Here is a 19,343-nt window from a genome sequence, read left to right as displayed (position 1 = left end):
AGTGTCTGAATTAAGCAGACCACTCTTACCCAGTCCAAAGATCAGGGCTTGATCCATCACCGTTATTTATCTCACTGCCCCATCCCAGCTCAGAACCTGGCTATATGCAAATTAGTCTGTCCCTGGCCCAGTGCATCATGGGAACAGGGCAGACCAAACTACCAAGCCAATTCTTCACCAGAAAGGAGACAAGCTACCGGGGACCGGTTTCTGGCATTTCAGCCTCTTCGGCCCAGCTTGCTTGAATCCTGATGGAGCAGTGAGAAAGGGACTCATGTCTGAGTATACCCTGCCACACCTATAGTGGCCAAAAACGATTCAGAAAAGGGGGTGGTGATGAACAGAGTGTCTGAATTAAGCAGACCACTCTTACCCAGTCCAAAGATCAGGGCTTGATCCATCACCGTTATTTATCTCACTGCCCCATCCCAGCTCAGAACCTGGCTATATGCAAATTAGTCTGTCCCTGGCCCAGTGCATCATGGGAACAGGGCAGACCAAACTACCAAGCCAATTCTTCACCAGAAAGGAGACAAGCTACCGGGGACCGGTTTCTGGCATTTCAGCCTCTTCGGCCCGGCTTGCTTGAATCCTGATGGAGCAGTGAGAAAGGGACTCATGTCTGAGTATACCCTGCCACACCTATAGTGGCCAAAAACGATTCAGAAAAGGGGGTGGTGATGAACAGAGTGTCTGAATTAAGCAGACCACTCTTACCCAGTCCAAAGATCAGGGCTTGATCCATCACCGTTATTTATCTCACTGCCCCATCCCAGCTCAGAACCTGGCTATATGCAAATTAGTCTGTCCCTGGCCCAGTGCATCATGGGAACAGGGCAGACCAAACTACCAAGCCAATTCTTCACCAGAAAGGAGACAAGCTACCGGGGACCGGTTTCTGGCATTTCAGCCTCTTCGGCCCGGCTTGCTTGAATCCTGATGGAGCAGTGAGAAAGGGACTCATGTCTGAGTATACCCTGCCACACCTATAGTGGCCAAAAACGATTCAGAAAAGGGGGTGGTGATGAACAGAGTGTCTGAATTAAGCAGACCACTCTTACCCAGTCAAAAGATCAGGGCTTGATCCATCACCGTTATTTATCTCACTGCCCCATCCCAGCTCAGAACCTGGCTATATGCAAATTAGTCTGTCCCTGGCCCAGTGCATCATGGGAACAGGGCAGACCAAACTACCAAGCCAATTCTTCACCAGAAAGGAGACAAGCTACCGGGGACCGGTTTCTGGCATTTCAGCCTCTTCGGCCCGGCTTGCTTGAATCCTGATGGAGCAGTGAGAAAGGGACTCATGTCTGAGTATACCCTGCCACACCTATAGTGGCCAAAAACGATTCAGAAAAGGGGGTGGGGATGAACAGAGTGTCTGAATTAAGCAGACCACTCTTACCCAGTCCAAAGATCAGGGCTTGATCCATCACCGTTATTTATCTCACTGCCCCATCCCAGCTCAGAACCTGGCTATATGCAAATTAGTCTGTCCCTGGCCCAGTGCATCATGGGAACAGGGCAGACCAAACTACCAAGCCAATTCTTCACCAGAAAGGAGACAAGCTACCGGGGACCGGTTTCTGGCATTTCAGCCTCTTCGGCCCAGCTTGCTTGAATCCTGATGGAGCAGTGAGAAAGGGACTCATGTCTGAGTATACCCTGCCACACCTATAGTGGCCAAAAACGATTCAGAAAAGGGGGTGGTGATGAACAGAGTGTCTGAATTAAGCAGACCACTCTTACCCAGTCCAAAGATCAGGGCTTTATCCATCACCGTTATTTATCTCACTGCCCCATCCCAGCTCAGAACCTGGCTATATGCAAATTAGTCTGTCCCTGGCCCAGTGCATCATGGGAACAGGGCAGACCAAACTACCAAGCCAATTCTTCACCAGAAAGGAGACAAGCTACCAGGGACCGGTTTCTGGCATTTCAGCCTCTTCGGCCCGGCTTGCTTGAATCCTGATGGAGCAGTGAGAAAGGGACTCATGTCTGAGTATACCCTGCCACACCTATAGTGGCCAAAAACGATTCAGAAAAGGGGGTGGTGATGAACAGAGTGTCTGAATTAAGCAGACCACTCTTACCCAGTCCAAAGATCAGGGCTTGATCCATCACCGTTATTTATCTCACTGCCCCATCCCAGCTCAGAACCTGGCTATATGCAAATTAGTCTGTCCCTGGCCCAGTGCATCATGGGAACAGGGCAGACCAAACTACCAAGCCAATTCTTCACCAGAAAGGAGACAAGCTACCGGGGACCGGTTTCTGGCATTTCAGCCTCTTCGGCCCGGCTTGCTTGAATCCTGATGGAGCAGTGAGAAAGGGACTCATGTCTGAGTATACCCTGCCACACCTATAGTGGCCAAAAACGATTCAGAAAAGGGGGTGGTGATGAACAGAGTGTCTGAATTAAGCAGACCACTCTTACCCAGTCAAAAGATCAGGGCTTGATCCATCACCGTTATTTATCTCACTGCCCCATCCCAGCTCAGAACCTGGCTATATGCAAATTAGTCTGTCCCTGGCCCAGTGCATCATGGGAACAGGGCAGACCAAACTACCAAGCCAATTCTTCACCAGAAAGGAGACAAGCTACCGGGGACCGGTTTCTGGCATTTCAGCCTCTTCGGCCCGGCTTGCTTGAATCCTGATGGAGCAGTGAGAAAGGGACTCATGTCTGAGTATACCCTGCCACACCTATAGTGGCCAAAAACGATTCAGAAAAGGGGGTGGGGATGAACAGAGTGTCTGAATTAAGCAGACCACTCTTACCCAGTCCAAAGATCAGGGCTTGATCCATCACCGTTATTTATCTCACTGCCCCATCCCAGCTCAGAACCTGGCTATATGCAAATTAGTCTGTCCCTGGCCCAGTGCATCATGGGAACAGGGCAGACCAAACTACCAAGCCAATTCTTCACCAGAAAGGAGACAAGCTACCGGGGACCGGTTTCTGGCATTTCAGCCTCTTCGGCCCAGCTTGCTTGAATCCTGATGGAGCAGTGAGAAAGGGACTCATGTCTGAGTATACCCTGCCACACCTATAGTGGCCAAAAACGATTCAGAAAAGGGGGTGGTGATGAACAGAGTGTCTGAATTAAGCAGACCACTCTTACCCAGTCCAAAGATCAGGGCTTTATCCATCACCGTTATTTATCTCACTGCCCCATCCCAGCTCAGAACCTGGCTATATGCAAATTAGTCTGTCCCTGGCCCAGTGCATCATGGGAACAGGGCAGACCAAACTACCAAGCCAATTCTTCACCAGAAAGGAGACAAGCTACCAGGGACCGGTTTCTGGCATTTCAGCCTCTTCGGCCCGGCTTGCTTGAATCCTGATGGAGCAGTGAGAAAGGGACTCATGTCTGAGTATACCCTGCCACACCTATAGTGGCCAAAAACGATTCAGAAAAGGGGGTGGTGATGAACAGAGTGTCTGAATTAAGCAGACCACTCTTACCCAGTCCAAAGATCAGGGCTTGATCCATCACCGTTATTTATCTCACTGCCCCATCCCAGCTCAGAACCTGGCTATATGCAAATTAGTCTGTCCCTGGCCCAGTGCATCATGGGAACAGGGCAGACCAAACTACCAAGCCAATTCTTCACCAGAAAGGAGACAAGCTACCGGGGACCGGTTTCTGGCATTTCAGCCTCTTCGGCCCAGCTTGCTTGAATCCTGATGGAGCAGTGAGAAAGGGACTCATGTCTGAGTATACCCTGCCACACCTATAGTGGCCAAAAACGATTCAGAAAAGGGGGTGGTGATGAACAGAGTGTCTGAATTAAGCAGACCACTCTTACCCAGTCCAAAGATCAGGGCTTGATCCATCACCGTTATTTATCTCACTGCCCCATCCCAGCTCAGAACCTGGCTATATGCAAATTAGTCTGTCCCTAGCCCAGTGCATCATGGGAACAGGGCAGACCAAACTACCAAGCCAATTCTTCACCAGAAAGGAGACAAGCTACCGGGGACCGGTTTCTGGCATTTCAGCCTCTTCGGCCCGGCTTGCTTGAATCCTGATGGAGCAGTGAGAAAGGGACTCATGTCTGAGTATACCCTGCCACACCTATAGTGGCCAAAAACGATTCAGAAAAGGGGGTGGTGATGAACAGAGTGTCTGAATTAAGCAGACCACTCTTACCCAGTCCAAAGATCAGGGCTTGATCCATCACCGTTATTTATCTCACTGCCCCATCCCAGCTCAGAACCTGGCTATATGCAAATTAGTCTGTCCCTGGCCCAGTGCATCATGGGAACAGGGCAGACCAAACTACCAAGCCAATTCTTCACCAGAAAGGAGACAAGCTACCAGGGACCGGTTTCTGGCATTTCAGCCTCTTCGGCCCGGCTTGCTTGAATCCTGATGGAGCAGTGAGAAAGGGACTCATGTCTGAGTATACCCTGCCACACCTATAGTGGCCAAAAACGATTCAGAAAAGGGGGTGGTGATGAACAGAGTGTCTGAATTAAGCAGACCACTCTTACCCAGTCCAAAGATCAGGGCTTGATCCATCACCGTTATTTATCTCACTGCCCCATCCCAGCTCAGAACCTGGCTATATGCAAATTAGTCTGTCCCTGGCCCAGTGCATCATGGGAACAGGGCAGACCAAACTAACAAAAGCCAATTCTTCACCAGAAAGGAGACAAGCTACCGGGGACCGGTTTCTGGCATTTCAGCCTCTTCGGCCCGGCTTGCTTGAATCCTGATGGAGCAGTGAGAAAGGGACTCATGTCTGAGTATACCCTGCCACACCTATAGTGGCCAAAAACGATTCAGAAAAGGGGGTGGTGATGAACAGAGTGTCTGAATTAAGCAGACCACTCTTACCCAGTCCAAAGATCAGGGCTTGATCCATCACCGTTATTTATCTCACTGCCCCATCCCAGCTCAGAACCTGGCTATATGCAAATTAGTCTGTCCCTGGCCCAGTGCATCATGGGAACAGGGCAGACCAAACTACCAAGCCAATTCTTCACCAGAAAGGAGACAAGCTACCGGGGACCGGTTTCTGGCATTTCAGCCTCTTCGGCCCGGCTTGCTTGAATCCTGATGGAGCAGTGAGAAAGGGACTCATGTCTGAGTATACCCTGCCACACCTATAGTGGCCAAAAACGATTCAGAAAAGGGGGTGGTGATGAACAGAGTGTCTGAATTAAGCAGACCACTCTTACCCAGTCCAAAGATCAGGGCTTGATCCATCACCGTTATTTATCTCACTGCCCCATCCCAGCTCAGAACCTGGCTATATGCAAATTAGTCTGTCCCTGGCCCAGTGCATCATGGGAACAGGGCAGACCAAACTACCAAGCCAATTCTTCACCAGAAAGGAGACAAGCTACCGGGGACCGGTTTCTGGCATTTCAGCCTCTTCGGCCCGGCTTGCTTGAATCCTGATGGAGCAGTGAGAAACGGACTCATGTCTGAGTATACCCTGCCACACCTATAGTGGCCAAAAACGATTCAGAAAAGGGGGTGGTGATGAACAGGGTATACTCAGATGTGAGTCCCTTGCTCATTGCACCATCAGGATTCAAGCAAGCCGGGCCGAAGACGCCTGAAATGGCAGAAACCGGTCCCCGGAAGCTTGTTTCCTTCCCAGTACAAGAATTGGCTTGGTAGTTTGGTTTGCCCTGTTCCCATCATGCACTTGGACAGGAACAGACTAATTTGCATATAGCCAAGTTCTGAGCTGGGATGGTGCAGTGAGCTAAAAAACGGTGATGGATCAAGCCCTGATCTTTGGACTGGGTAAGAGTGGTCTGCTTAATTCAGGCACTCTGTTCATCACCACCCCCTTTTCTGATCATTTTGTCCACCATAAGCGTGGAAGGGTATACTCAGATGTGAGTCCCTTGCTCATTGCACCATCAGGATTCAAGCAAGCCGGGCCGAAGACGCCTGAAATGGCAGAAACCGGTCCCCGGAAGCTTGTTTCCTTCCCAGTACAAGAATTGGCTTGGTAGTTTGGTTTGCCCTGTTCCCATCATGCACTGGGACAGGAACAGACTAATTTGCATATAGCCAAGTTCTGAGCTGGGATGGTGCAGTGAGCTAAAAAACGGTGATGGATCAAGCCCTGATCTTTGGACTGGGTAAGAGTGGTCTGCTTAATTCAGGCACTCTGTTCATCACCACCCCCTTTTCTGAATCATTTTGTCCACCATAAGCGTGGAAGGGTATACTCAGATGTGAGTCCCTTGCTCATTGCACCATCAGGATTCAAGCAAGCCGGGCCGAAGACGCCTGAAATGGCAGAAACCGGTCCCCGGAAGCTTGTTTCCTTCCCAGTACAAGAATTGGCTTGGTAGTTTGGTTTGCCCTGTTCCCATCATGCACTGGGACAGGAACAGACTAATTTGCATATAGCCAAGTTCTGAGCTGGGATGGTGCAGTGAGCTAAAAAACGGTGATGGATCAAGCCCTGATCTTTGGACTGGGTAAGAGTGGTCTGCTTAATTCAGGCACTCTGTTCATCACCACCCCCTTTTCTGAATCATTTTGTCCACCATAAGCGTGGAAGGGTATACTCAGATGTGAGTCCCTTGCTCATTGCACCATCAGGATTCAAGCAAGCCGGGCCGAAGACGCCTGAAATGGCAGAAACCGGTCCCCGGAAGCTTGTTTCCTTCCCAGTACAAGAATTGGCTTGGTAGTTTGGTTTGCCCTGTTCCCATCATGCACTGGGACAGGAACAGACTAATTTGCATATAGCCACGTTCTGAGCTGGGATGGTGCAGTGAGCTAAAAAACGGTGATGGATCAAGCCCTGATCTTTGGACTGGGTAAGAGTGGTCTGCTTAATTCAGGCACTCTGTTCATCACCACCCCCTTTTCTGAATCATTTTGTCCACCATAAGCGTGGAAGGGTATACTCAGATGTGAGTCCCTTGCTCATTGCACCATCAGGATTCAAGCAAGCCGGGCCGAAGACGCCTGAAATGGCAGAAACCGTTCCCCGGAAGCTTGTTTCCTTCCCAGTACAAGAATTGGCTTGGTAGTTTGGTTTGCCCTGTTCCCATCAGGCACTGGGACAGGAACAGACTAATTTGCATATAGCCAAGTTCTGAGCTGGGATGGTGCAGTGAGCTAAAAAACGGTGATGGATCAAGCCCTGATCTTTGGACTGGGTAAGAGTGGTCTGCTTAATTCAGGCACTCTGTTCATCACCACCCCCTTTTCTGAATCAGCATGCTACATGAGGGCACAGCCAAATCACGAAGGATGGACGCTTGCAAATCACATTCAAACTACTAGCATGGCCTGTCACACACCCCCCTTACAGAAATGTATCCCCTGGGGACAGGCAATGGAGTGCAACACTGTCACAATTGTCATGTACCACAACTAAACACTCACTCATATGAATACGCATACAACTTTAACATGCACATTGCAGATGCTCCAGTCCATTGTGCCTCTCATACAATGCACGTGCCCCATCTTATGAACGTTGTGGATGCACTTAAGTACCAACATGGACATGGGTATTGACAAGGTGATGCGTCTTGGAGAAGTGCCACGTTCTAAAGCCATGATCTAGAAGTGGGTGTACAGGTCCAGGGGTGTTGGCATTGGTTGGCCATCACGGAACAGCAACACCTATCCAAAGTAGAATAATTTATCCTACTAAATAATGCTCTGGCTCTTACATGAACATGCTGCATCTAAACTCTGTGCATGCTTGACGCAGGCATAAGGATTTAAACTGTATCCTGGATGTTGCGTGAAACAGAGCACTGCTGTATATGTGTTGTGCCGGGAAGACAAGACACAGCAATGGCTGTGTCAGTCATTGTCAAGAGAATGGAAGAAGGAAAATACCCCTGAGTACATGTCAATTTTCTACCACGACATACACAACTGAACAATGACAACAATGTAAAGCTGGTGGAACTGTGATGCTGATAATGGTTAACAAATTAAGATATCACTTGATAGTGCATTAACAGAGTCTGTCTCTCCCACACACAGGGCAACGTGTGGAGACCACCCCCAACCAGGGGGGAGAAGGATCCCAGTCCCAGGCTCAGCAGGACCCTGACCCCACCGACAGCGACGCCACTCAACGCACTGTGGATGACCCAAACCAACCTGGCCCCTCTGGATTCCAAACCCCTGCAGCAACTGTACCAGCTACATCTGTGCCAACCACCGGAACCATTCCCACCACATCGCAGCAGACAGGTCAGAGCCCTGCCCATGATCCACCAGAGAGCCTGTCTGAAAATGAGGGACACCCTTTGTCGGGCACCCCTGAGGTGGCAGACAACATCCACCCTGCCAGCACTCGGGGGGCCCGTCGATCGGATGTGCCCACAAGCGCAGGCCGTGCTCGTGTGGGTCAGGGTGGTGGGAGTGGTGCAAGGCGGAGGCGAGATTCTGGCCAGTCAGCTGCAGGGCCCGGTATGACTGAACTGACTAACATCCTGGAGGCATACCGGCGGGACACCAGGGAGGTAATCCAGGTAGCGGAGGCCCTCAACCAGGTGAAAGAACAGCAGGCTGAGCAAAATGCCAGGCAAGAACAACATTATGGACGGCGGAGGCAACACTGGCTGAGCTCTTGACGGTGCATCGGGAAATGAGCCAATCACTACGTCAGATTGCTGCCAACATGCAGCACCTTCCCTGTGTCTCCAGGCCAGCTACATCAAGGCAAAGTGCAACACCAGCCACAGGGAGGGAGGAGGAGGAGAAGGAACTGTCTGACGTAGCGTCCCATGCATCGTCCATGCCTGCATGTGAGGGTCCCCCAAGGAAGAAGGGTCGTCCACGGCTAAGACGTTGAGAGGCAGTGGGGCATGCACAACTCCCAGGACACCTGACCTGGCATATTGCCCTTGGGTGCAACAGCATCACCTATGAGACTCTCCCACATGGACTTGCTCGTCACAGTCTGCCCAATGATTCCAAGCACTGTGGCCTGGACTCTGTTGACTCAAACTGTAAGGCATCTCATCTCCAGCAGTGAACTTTGGATTCCCCCCCCCTTTCTGTACAGCACCTAATCAGGTTTCCTGCACAAGATCACCCAATAAATATAAGAAACATCATATGCATTTGTTGAGTTATCTTGTACCCACAGTATAAAAGAATATGTGTTTGCAAATGTATGAAATGCAAGAGTATTCAACAAACTGCAGCCATCCACACACTTGGATCTGAGTCCGGGTGAGGACACACATAGGTCACAATATTCTAACAACTAGATACATGGATGGAAACACACACCTGTGATGGATAGTAAATGCTGGAGGGGGGTTTGGATCACAAAACTGCAATTACAGACAGGCACAGGAGAGTCACTTGGAGGTGTATAGATCAGTGTTAAAAAGCTAGTTGTCCACGTAGGGAGTACCTACATCTGTGTCCTCAGGTATGTGAACTATCATCAGCATGCTGCTGTACTGTGGATGTGATAAATGGCGCACAGGACAAGGGTGGCAGCACAGACTGTGGGTCCTGGGCTGTAGCACTCTACCCAATCTCACCTGATTACGTGACCTCCCCCTATGGAGCTACAAGTACTAAACTCCTGTGATGGGTGCAACGCATCCAGAACAACTAGCCACGTCTGACAATTATCTACACCAGAACGGCCAAATCACACCACACCCAAGAGACGTGATCATGGTGTGTGTCCCCTGTGGCTACTTGACTGACTGTGACGGCTATGTTGAAGTGGTGTGACAAGGTCGTGTACTGCCACGTTACTGTAAGGAAGGCGAGTTGTGCTGCTGTGGTGTTGGCAAGGTAACACTGTACAATATTGTGCCTATGGAAGGTGTGTGTGCTGTACAAGGCACATGACCTGGTGGTACATAGACACACTGTCATGTGGCTCAGCATAGTCTTGCCAGTATGTTTTGCACACACAGGCATAGAAGCTGTTATGGGTGAGTTTGAGGCATCGTGATACCAGGAGGATGATTGTCTGGTGTTCTCTGTGTGTAGGGTGGTTGGAGCATGCTCTACAAATGGATGGAAGGAGGGGTATCCTGTAGGCGTGTGTGGTCCTGGATAGTGTGCGCTGCATTGTGGCTGTGTATGCAGCAGCAGGAATGAGTGAAGACATGACGGCAGGAGGGGTGTGACAACTTGCAAAACAAGCACATACCACAAGGGCATTGGCAAGCCACAAAGTGACATTTGTATGTGAATGCAGGAGTGTCTGCTTCACTCAGGGTCACTGCAAATAAAATGGCACAGTAATCACCAAAGATCACGGTCACAGGATCAGGCCCCTTAGGGACAAGTGGGGCACAGGACACACAGCGTCAGCAGGTGTAGTCTACAGGTAGTGTGTTCCAAGCTAAACAGCAGCTACACAGCCATCTACCTCACACACACACTATAGTACTTTAGCCTTAACCAACACCATGCATGTTGTCACTGTACACATAAACACATAACAAGAATGAGCTTACTTCATGCCATATAGTATATATGCACATTAGAAGGACTTGTGCGTTGACATCAAGGAGGCACAATATTCAGTTGAAATCACACGTCATGCGCAACATGATGATTTACCTTGGGAGGCGATGGAGCATTATCAAACATACATGGTCATTGTCATTGGCAAGAAGACAAAATAATTCTATGAATGATGTCACCTGTAATGCAGCAGAACGATTTGCTACAAGACTGCCAGGGATTGGCAGTACCTTTCTTCATCAGAGTGGTGTGATGCTCAAAGGGTTCCACCTCCAAATAGCCCCTTGGTCTGAGTACAAATGACAGACACAAAAGGGTGATCAGGCGAGGGAAGGAGAGGATGGGAACTGCAGGGAGGGAGACCTGAAACAGAGGCAAATAACCATTAGGAGTACTTTCTCATGTCACTGACACTACAAATACCTCATGAGATACACTGTACCAGTCACACCTGTGAAGTGTAACGACTGTAGCCAATTTGAGATCACTCATTATGCTATCACATGAGATCCGATGCTGTAACACAGACACATAAAACCTAGGACAGTCTGTCATCTATTTGAGTCTTGGGTAACGCTCACAAGTCTGCTACTATGCAATGAGATCTATGTGGACAAAAACTAATTCACAGTGTCTGATGATGTGTACCTTACAAACAAATTAAAATATATGGCAATGCTACATACGCAAAGTGTAATATCTGTATTTGTTTATGTGTACCCGTAAGGGCCATGTAGGCAAACTTGACATCACCCACAACAGCTGTAAGATTCACATATGATAAGGAAGCTAATAACCTACATGCAATGAAGGCACTCTGTAGCCAGTCTTTTGCTCTATCAACTTTGCATCACTATGCTAAACATGACAAGCAGGTTGAAAATAACTCAACAGCAAGTGATGTGGATCCAAGCCACATAATGATCCCTACCGTCGCACATAAATGCTGCACGGGACAAGAGAATCATGTGAATGACCGCACTCCACTGGTGCAACACAATAGTTCACATATGCATCATCCCACCATTGTCATGTCTACTGCAAAACATACATGGCATCATGTGAATGAAAACAGAACTGCTACTCACTGTGAAGGCTGGCGTAGCAGTATTCTCAACCTGCACTGAGGTAACGACATGACAGTGACATGACATACTGCAACAAGGGGCAATGCATCCATGCAAACAGAATCACAGGACAGTTGTCTTAACATGTGGAACATACACTGGGCCACACCTACATGACATGATTTTTTGGTAGAAACGATTCAAAAAGGGGGGTGGTGATGGACAGAGTATCTGAATTAAGCAGAACACTCCTACCCAGTCAAAAGATCAGGGCTTGATCCATCACCGTTTTTTAGCTCACTGCACCATCCCAGTTCAGAACCTGGCTACATGCAAATTAGTCTGTCCCAGGCCCAGTGCATCATGGGAACAGGGCAGACCAAACTACAAAGCCAATTCTTTACTGGAAAGGAAACAAGCTTCCGGGGACCGGTTTCTGGCATTACAGCCGTCTTCGGCCCGGCTTGCTTGAATCCTGATGGTGCAGTGAGCAAGGGACTCACATCTGAGCATACCCTTCCACGCTTGTGGTGGCCAAAACGATTCAAAAAGGGGGGTGGTGATGGACAGAGTATCTGAATTAAGCAGAACACTCCTACCCAGTCAAAAGATCAGGGCTTGATCCATCACCGTTTTTTAGCTCACTGCACCATCCCAGTTCAGAACCTGGCTACATGCAAATTAGTCTGTCCCTGGCCCAGTGCATCATGGGAACAGGGCAGACCAAACTACCAAGCCAATTCTTTACTGGAAAGGAAACAAGCTTCCGGGGACCGGTTTCTGGCATTACAGCCGTCTTCGGCCCGGCTTGCTTGAATCCTGATGGTGCAGTGAGCAAGGGACTCACATCTGAGCATACCCTTCCACGCTTGTGGTGGCCAAAACTATTCAAAAAGGGGGGTGGTGATGGACAGAGTATCTGAATTAAGCAGAACACTCCTACCCAGTCAAAAGATCAGGGCTTGATCCATCACCGTTTTTTAGCTCACTGCACCATCCCAGTTCAGAACCTGGCTACATGCAAATTAGTCTGTCCCTGGCCCAGTGCATCATGGGAACAGGGCAGAGCAAACTACCAAGCCAATTCTTTACTGGAAAGGAAACAAGCTTCCGGGGACCGGTTTCTGGCATTACAGCCGTCTTCGGCCCGGCTTGCTTGAATCCTGATGGTGCAGTGAGCAAGGGACTCACATCTGAGCATACCCTTCCACGCTTGTGGTGGCCAAAACGATTCAAAAAGGGGGGTGGTGATGGACAGAGTATCTGAATTAAGCAGAACACTCCTACCCAGTCAAAAGATCAGGGCTTGATCCATCACCGTTTTTTAGCTCACTGCACCATCCCAGTTCAGAACCTGGCTACATGCAAATTAGTCTGTCCCTGGCCCAGTGCATCATGGGAACAGGACAGACCAAACTACCAAGCCAATTCTTTACTGGAAAGGAAACAAGCTTCCGGGGACCGGTTTCTGGCATTACAGCCGTCTTCGGCCCGGCTTGCTTGAATCCTGATGGTGCAGTGAGCAAGGGACTCACATCTGAGCATACCCTTCCACGCTTGTGGTGGCCAAAACGATTCAAAAAGGGGGGTGGTGATGGACAGAGTATCTGAATTAAGCAGAACACTCCTACCCAGTCCCCTTGCTCACTGCACCATCAGGATTCAAGCAAGCCGGGCCGAAGACGGCTGCAATGCCAGAAACCGGTCCCCGGAAGCTTGTTTCCTTTCCAGTAAAGAATTGGCTTGGTAGTTTGGTCTGCCCTGTTCCCATGATGCACTCTGCCAGGGTCAGACTAATTTGCATATAGCCAGGTTCTGAGCTGGGATGGTGCAGTGAGCTAAAAAACGGTGATGGATCAAGCCCTGATCTTTTGACTGGGTATGAGTGTTCTGTTTAACTCAGATGCTCTGTCCATCACGACCCCCTTTTCTGAATCATTTTGGCCACTATAAGAGTGGCAGGGTATGCTCAGACATGAGTCCCTTGCTCACTGCACCATCAGGATTCAAGCAAGCCGGGCCGAAGACGGCTGCAATGCCAGAAACCGGTCCTTGGAAGCTTGTTTCCTTTCCAGTAAAGAATTGGCTTGGTAGTTTGGTCTGCCCTGTTCCCATGATGCACTGGGCCAGGGTCAGACTAATTTGCATATAGCCAGGTTCTGAGCTGGGATGGTGCAGTGAGCTAAAAAACGGTGATGGATCAAGCCCTGATCTTTTGACTGGGTATGAGTGTTCTGTTTAACTCAGATGCTCTGTCCATCACCACCCCCTTTTCTGAATGATTTTTTGGTAAACAAACTGGACTGGCCCACGAGGTTGAGGTGATGATCCAGACACATTCTAATGCACACAGTGAGGCTGCAATCCCCCACAGAGTCCGTGGTTGTGACCTCTAACACACTGTCAAACCATGGAATATGCAATGTTGCAGTGTCAATGTCTACACACATTGATGCATTCACCAGAGTCTACAACTACGACAGATGACTGTCAGATGGGCTGACTATCCTGGCATGGGAGTGGGCCTACATGTAATAAGAAACATGATGTTGTTGCATGTATGCATGGTCTAACAACATGCGCATGAACATGTACCACACAATTGAAACCATACCAACGCTAAACAGCCTCATATGAGTCCCTACCCAAAGTGACTTTTCCACATGTCCATGCATGCTCCGTTGATTCGGCTGACGTTGCAATCATAATGAGCAATAGCAGGCTGACCACGATGACACCAACGGACAACAGGCAGGGCGAGCTGGGGATGAGAGGCACACAAGGGATCAAGTTCCGTATAATGTCATTCTGACATTGTCCTGTTGAAAAGCCTGATGTTGTAGTACACCTGTACATTCCAAGTACACACATAGCACGTATGTGTGTTGCATTACATCTGAACCTGTGTGACACTGCACAACAAACATCCAAGTGACATTGCATACAGTTAGTTGCATACACAGCATGCTACCCATGCAACACTATAGTACATGTTTTACCAAAATGCACCTATGACTCACCATTATGAAAAGAAGTTGCGGATGAGGTGACTCCGGATATCATCTTCATCCTCCTCGTCATGGCATCCTGGGCAAGGCCTTCATCCTCAACGGGCGGATGTTCCAGCTCATCAGGATCAAGGATGAGTGGCACGGCCTTCTCCACTGCCATGTTGTGTAGCATGCAGCACACGGTGAAGATGTCACACACCTTTAGTGGGGTGTATTGAAGGGCTCCGCCTGTCTTGTCGAGGCACCTGAACCGGCTCTTCAGGAGTCCAAATGTTCGCTCGATCACCCGCCTGGTCTTCCCATGAGCATTGTTGTACCGCTGGTCTGCAGCTGTCCTGGGGTTGCGTAGCGGAGTCATTAACCACGGCATGTTTGGATATCCTGCGTCTCCTGCAAATTGACATCATGGAAATGAGTGTGTAATATGATGCAGTTCATGAAGTTTTGACATACTGACATACATGGCTAACAGAGTTTACCCACCAACAAGACATGCCCGATGGTTGTGCAGCTGCAGCATCCTCTGTGGTACCCTGCTACGCCTCATGATGAATGCATCGTGGCACGATCCTGGAAAACGTGCACATACATGTGAGATAAGCATGTTGGCAAGACACACCACCAGGGCATTTATCGAGTGGTAGTGTTTCCTGTTGCGGTACGCTTGCTCCTGAGCCTGTGGTGGCACCAGCGTAACATGTGTACCATCAATTGCACCAATTACATGTGGCATGCGTCCCAGGGCATAGAATTCCCCCTTGACATCTGTCAACTGTTCTGGAGTAGGGAATGTAATGAATTCAGCAATGTGCAGCAACATCGCTGCCAATACATCGCTTAATACCCGGCTAAACATTGTTTGTGACATCCCTCCCACATCAGCTATGGTAAATTGGAACGTACCTGTGGCAAAGAAATGTAGGGCTGCCATCACCTTTACCTTGGGTGTCAGCGCAGTTGGATACCTGTGTCGTGGTTGCAGATGTTGTTCCAGCCTGTCCGTCAGGTCCTTGATCAACTGTCTGGAGAAGCGGTAACGCCGTATGCAATTACGTTCCCTCATGGCATCCAAGTCTGGCAACGGCCTTTCCAGAGGGGGTGCCCTGCAAACCATATTTAGTAGAAAATGTGTACAACTGTCAGACAAAGACAATAACAATGTACATGGCACAAGCAATACTGCTTCAACAAATCTAGACAATTTTGAGTGTGGCGTGGGATACACACTGAGGAAACATGTGCCAGCTGCCAGCCACTCCTCCGTGAAAAGTAAAAGACCTGTGGTCTGTGGAATGGATATGACATGCATACAAATGATCTGATGGTAAGGTCTGAGTGAGCATGACAATGTATCACGTCAGTGACACACGTCACGTGAATTGCATTAGGAGGTTGTCTGCACATCCAGACAGCTGACAGCAATACACACACCCACATCACATGTGCCATCATTTGCACAGATCTGACATATTCCTATTGCGGTGTGATATTTCCAAAACTAATACATGGACATCATCAGACAGCAGAAATGTTTGATTTGTGACAAATGGTCTGTGATGCCATCACACAAATGAGCGGTTCATTTGCAGAAGTGGCATGGTGTGCGTACATGTGAAACCCTGTCATAACAGCAAGGACCCATCATAGATGCTCCTACTGAACAGTATGAACAAGTTACTTACCTTTAGTAACAAAATATCAATAAGAAACAGTAGTTAGTACCATATTCCTACCTTGGAATACATACCCCAGCAAGACCAAGCCCTGTGGTGGGACTACAAACCAACAATGACACCATTAAGTCCTGGAGGACCGAACGGCCAAAGAAGACATCCCTCTGGACTTGGCAGTAGTGTCTTGCAAACATGTGCCAAGTCAAGTCAATAGCACTTTATTTCGAATAATAAAAATCATAAAAGCAGTCACAGAAGTACATTTTACATAAATATTAAAAGCATTAAAATATTATCATGATTAATATACAGTATTATGCATATAACATATAAAGGTTACACAAAAGCAATTAGTGTTAATGGGCATATCTAAAAATTAAAAATACCAAAATCATTAACAGAGGGATATGATCACTTCTCCAAGTCTCTAAATGCCACTCTCTTGTTCTTATTACGTACAGCAGCCACCAGGAAGCTAGCAACCCCAAACATCACTTTCGGAGTGCTTAACAGTTGTAAAAACATCAGTGCTGGTTTGACTTGGGTAAACCCTGCTTCTCTTAACAGTGGCACTAGGTGTTGCTTCCTGATATCAGAATAGTGCTGACAAAACATAATGAAATGCAAAAGGGTTTGGGGAGAGACGTTATCACAACTACAGGGGGGTGTAAGGTCTGGTTTCCCCCACACATATGAAATACCCAGAGTATACTGAACAATATTTAGTCTAAATCTAATTAAGAGATGTCGGTGATGTGGTATTGATACAATTCTGAGGTATGGTTCTAGATGTGGAGTAGTCTTTAAAACATAATTGGATATAACAAGAGGTTTATTCATTTCCACAATTTCCTGCTCTTGCTCAACCATTCTCATAAAATTCATCTTTATCCACTTCAGATCACTTTTTTGCAACAGATGCGGGGAATAATAAAGCTCAGGCCGCCCCAATTTAGCAAAGACATCTCTAATATAAGATAACCAGGGTATTTCATGTGCTTTTTCAAGTGCCATTACATCTTTTAAAATAGCATGATTCAGTGAAATCTCCTTGTTTATCCAAGTTTTAGCCCAACACATTATTGGGGCTAAGCGTATGAGATCGGAAATGTAGCTCAGTCCCAACTCAGTATGTAATGTAAACACAGGCGTGGATTGAGGGACAGCTAACAGGATCCTTAAAAACTTGTTCTCAATTTTTTGTAATTTATCCTGTTGCAGATAGCCCCATAGTGAGGCCCCGTACAGCGCTATAGAAAGGCATTTAGATTTACAAATAGATAAAAGAGCCTCCATAGGCCTAGATCCCAACCGCCTAGCAAAGTCCATTAGGGCAGAGGACGATCTTGCGACCGCTAAGCATTTCGCATTTATTTGAGGGGCCCAGCTTCCCTTTATGTCAAAAATGACACCAAGATACGTAAATACTGGGACAATAGATAGAACTACACCATTACAGGAAAAGGGCAGTGTTTTGTGTGTTTTTAACCGTTTTCCAACCACCATGACATGGGATTTCTTACTATTCACCCTCAGATCTAATGATTCCATAAAGCCACCAAAGGAATCTTAAAGTCTCTGCAGCCCCAGTCCTGTGCGGGCCAGCAGTACCGCATTGTCTGCATAGAGGAGGACCGGAACTGCAGAGTTACCCACATGGGGGGTATCCTGGGTGGCCGTTTCCAGATTTTTATCTAGGGAATTTATGTAGAGGGTAAAAAGCAGAGGGGCCAGGATACACCCCTGCCTTACCCCCCGCTTAGAGTCAAAGTGGCGGGTACACCCCCCTTCCCTGTTAACACGGATGTTCGCCTTCAATCCTCGGTGGAGAGTATCTAGAAAATTCACCAAGGATATATCAATTCCCAGATTCTTCAGGATTTTGCAAAGTTTCCCCCGATTTACCAGGTCGAAGGCCGATGACAGGTCCATGAACCCCATATAGAGCATGCCATCCTTCGCCTGAGTATACTTACTGATGAGCATCTGCAAATTGAGGCATTGGTCTAATGTGCCTCTTTTTGCATGAAACCCATACTGAAGGTTAAAGAGGACCCCTCCATCTTTCAGACAATCCTCCAGTTTTGAAAGAATCACTCTGCCCAAGATCTTAACGGCAGAGTCGATTAAGGAAATTGGTCTGTAACAGGAGGGGTCACATCTCAGGCCTTTTTTGAACACCGGTATTATAGTTGATGTAGACCAGGATGGGGGGAAACCTTTAGTGCTAACTGAATTAAAAACATTTGTAAGGACCCTGGCCCATAGAGTAAGTTGAGTCCTGTATAAGTCCGCTGGGACCCCGTCAGGGCCGGGGCTTTATTTTTTGATGTGTCCACAATTGCCCTTTCAACATCAGCCAATTCGAATTGTAACGGTCGGGAACTATGTGTGAGAATGGGATCGGGTGGTATAATTGTAGTAACATCCTCGTTGTCATAAATATTACTAAAATGAGCTACCCATAGATCATCTGCAATCACACAGTACAGGGCAGCATTCTCTGTACTAGAGAAATACGGATGGTTAATTATGCCCCAGAATTTACCGCTATCCTTCTGGGTATCTATTGAACTAAGATCATTCCATGCTGCAATTTTAATGGCCTTCTTCCTCGCAGCTACAGCTTGCTTATAAGCACTCCTCAGCTTAATTACAACCTCCCTGTTCCTTGGTTTCTGTTTCAGGGCATATAGTAGTGCTTTATGTGCTTTGGAGCAGTTACCATCAAACCAACGTGGATGGTTGGATGCTAGAACGTTGGATTTGATTTTTAAGTCCTGATTGACCCTATTACAGATGGAAATAAAGGCTTCAATGATGTTGGTTCCACAAGCCGTAATATGAAGGCAGACCGCAAAATCTGCATCTGCCTCCATAAGTAGTTCTGACATAAACGAGTCAGGAACTATCTTTGCCCAGTTAAGCCTCCTGAACTGATCTTTTAGTTTCAGGGTGTTTGTAGTCATACCAGTGGTATCTCGTCTGATTATTACATCCCCTAGATCCAACTCCAGGATAAGGGGGTTATGATCACTATATGCCGAGTCCTGAACTTTGTATGAGGTAACTACAGAAATCAGGCCTACTGAAACAAATATATAATCAATGATGGTACCAGACTCTCTCCCTTTG

The 19,343-nt window shown here is 48.0% G+C and overlaps 1 protein-coding gene across 1 annotated transcript in view; it reads left to right on the top strand.

Moving 5' to 3' along the window:
* LOC144828106 (t-SNARE domain-containing protein 1-like) overlaps positions 1–19,093 on the top strand; it is a 65,774-nt gene extending 46,681 nt beyond the window's left edge. Inside the window, exon 3 of the mRNA XM_078686232.1 lies at positions 19,008–19,093. Coding sequence (XP_078542358.1) covers positions 19,008–19,093 — 86 coding nt within the window. The remainder of the gene's footprint in view (positions 1–19,007) is intronic.
* The last annotated feature ends 250 nt before the right edge of the window (positions 19,094–19,343 follow it).

Source organism: Lissotriton helveticus, chromosome 4_1 (genome assembly GCF_964261635.1).
Source record: "Lissotriton helveticus chromosome 4_1, aLisHel1.1, whole genome shotgun sequence".
In the NCBI taxonomy this organism is placed as follows: Eukaryota; Metazoa; Chordata; class Amphibia; order Caudata; family Salamandridae; genus Lissotriton; species Lissotriton helveticus.
Note: the sequence above shows the minus strand (reverse complement) of the source record. Positions and strands in the feature narration are given on the sequence as shown.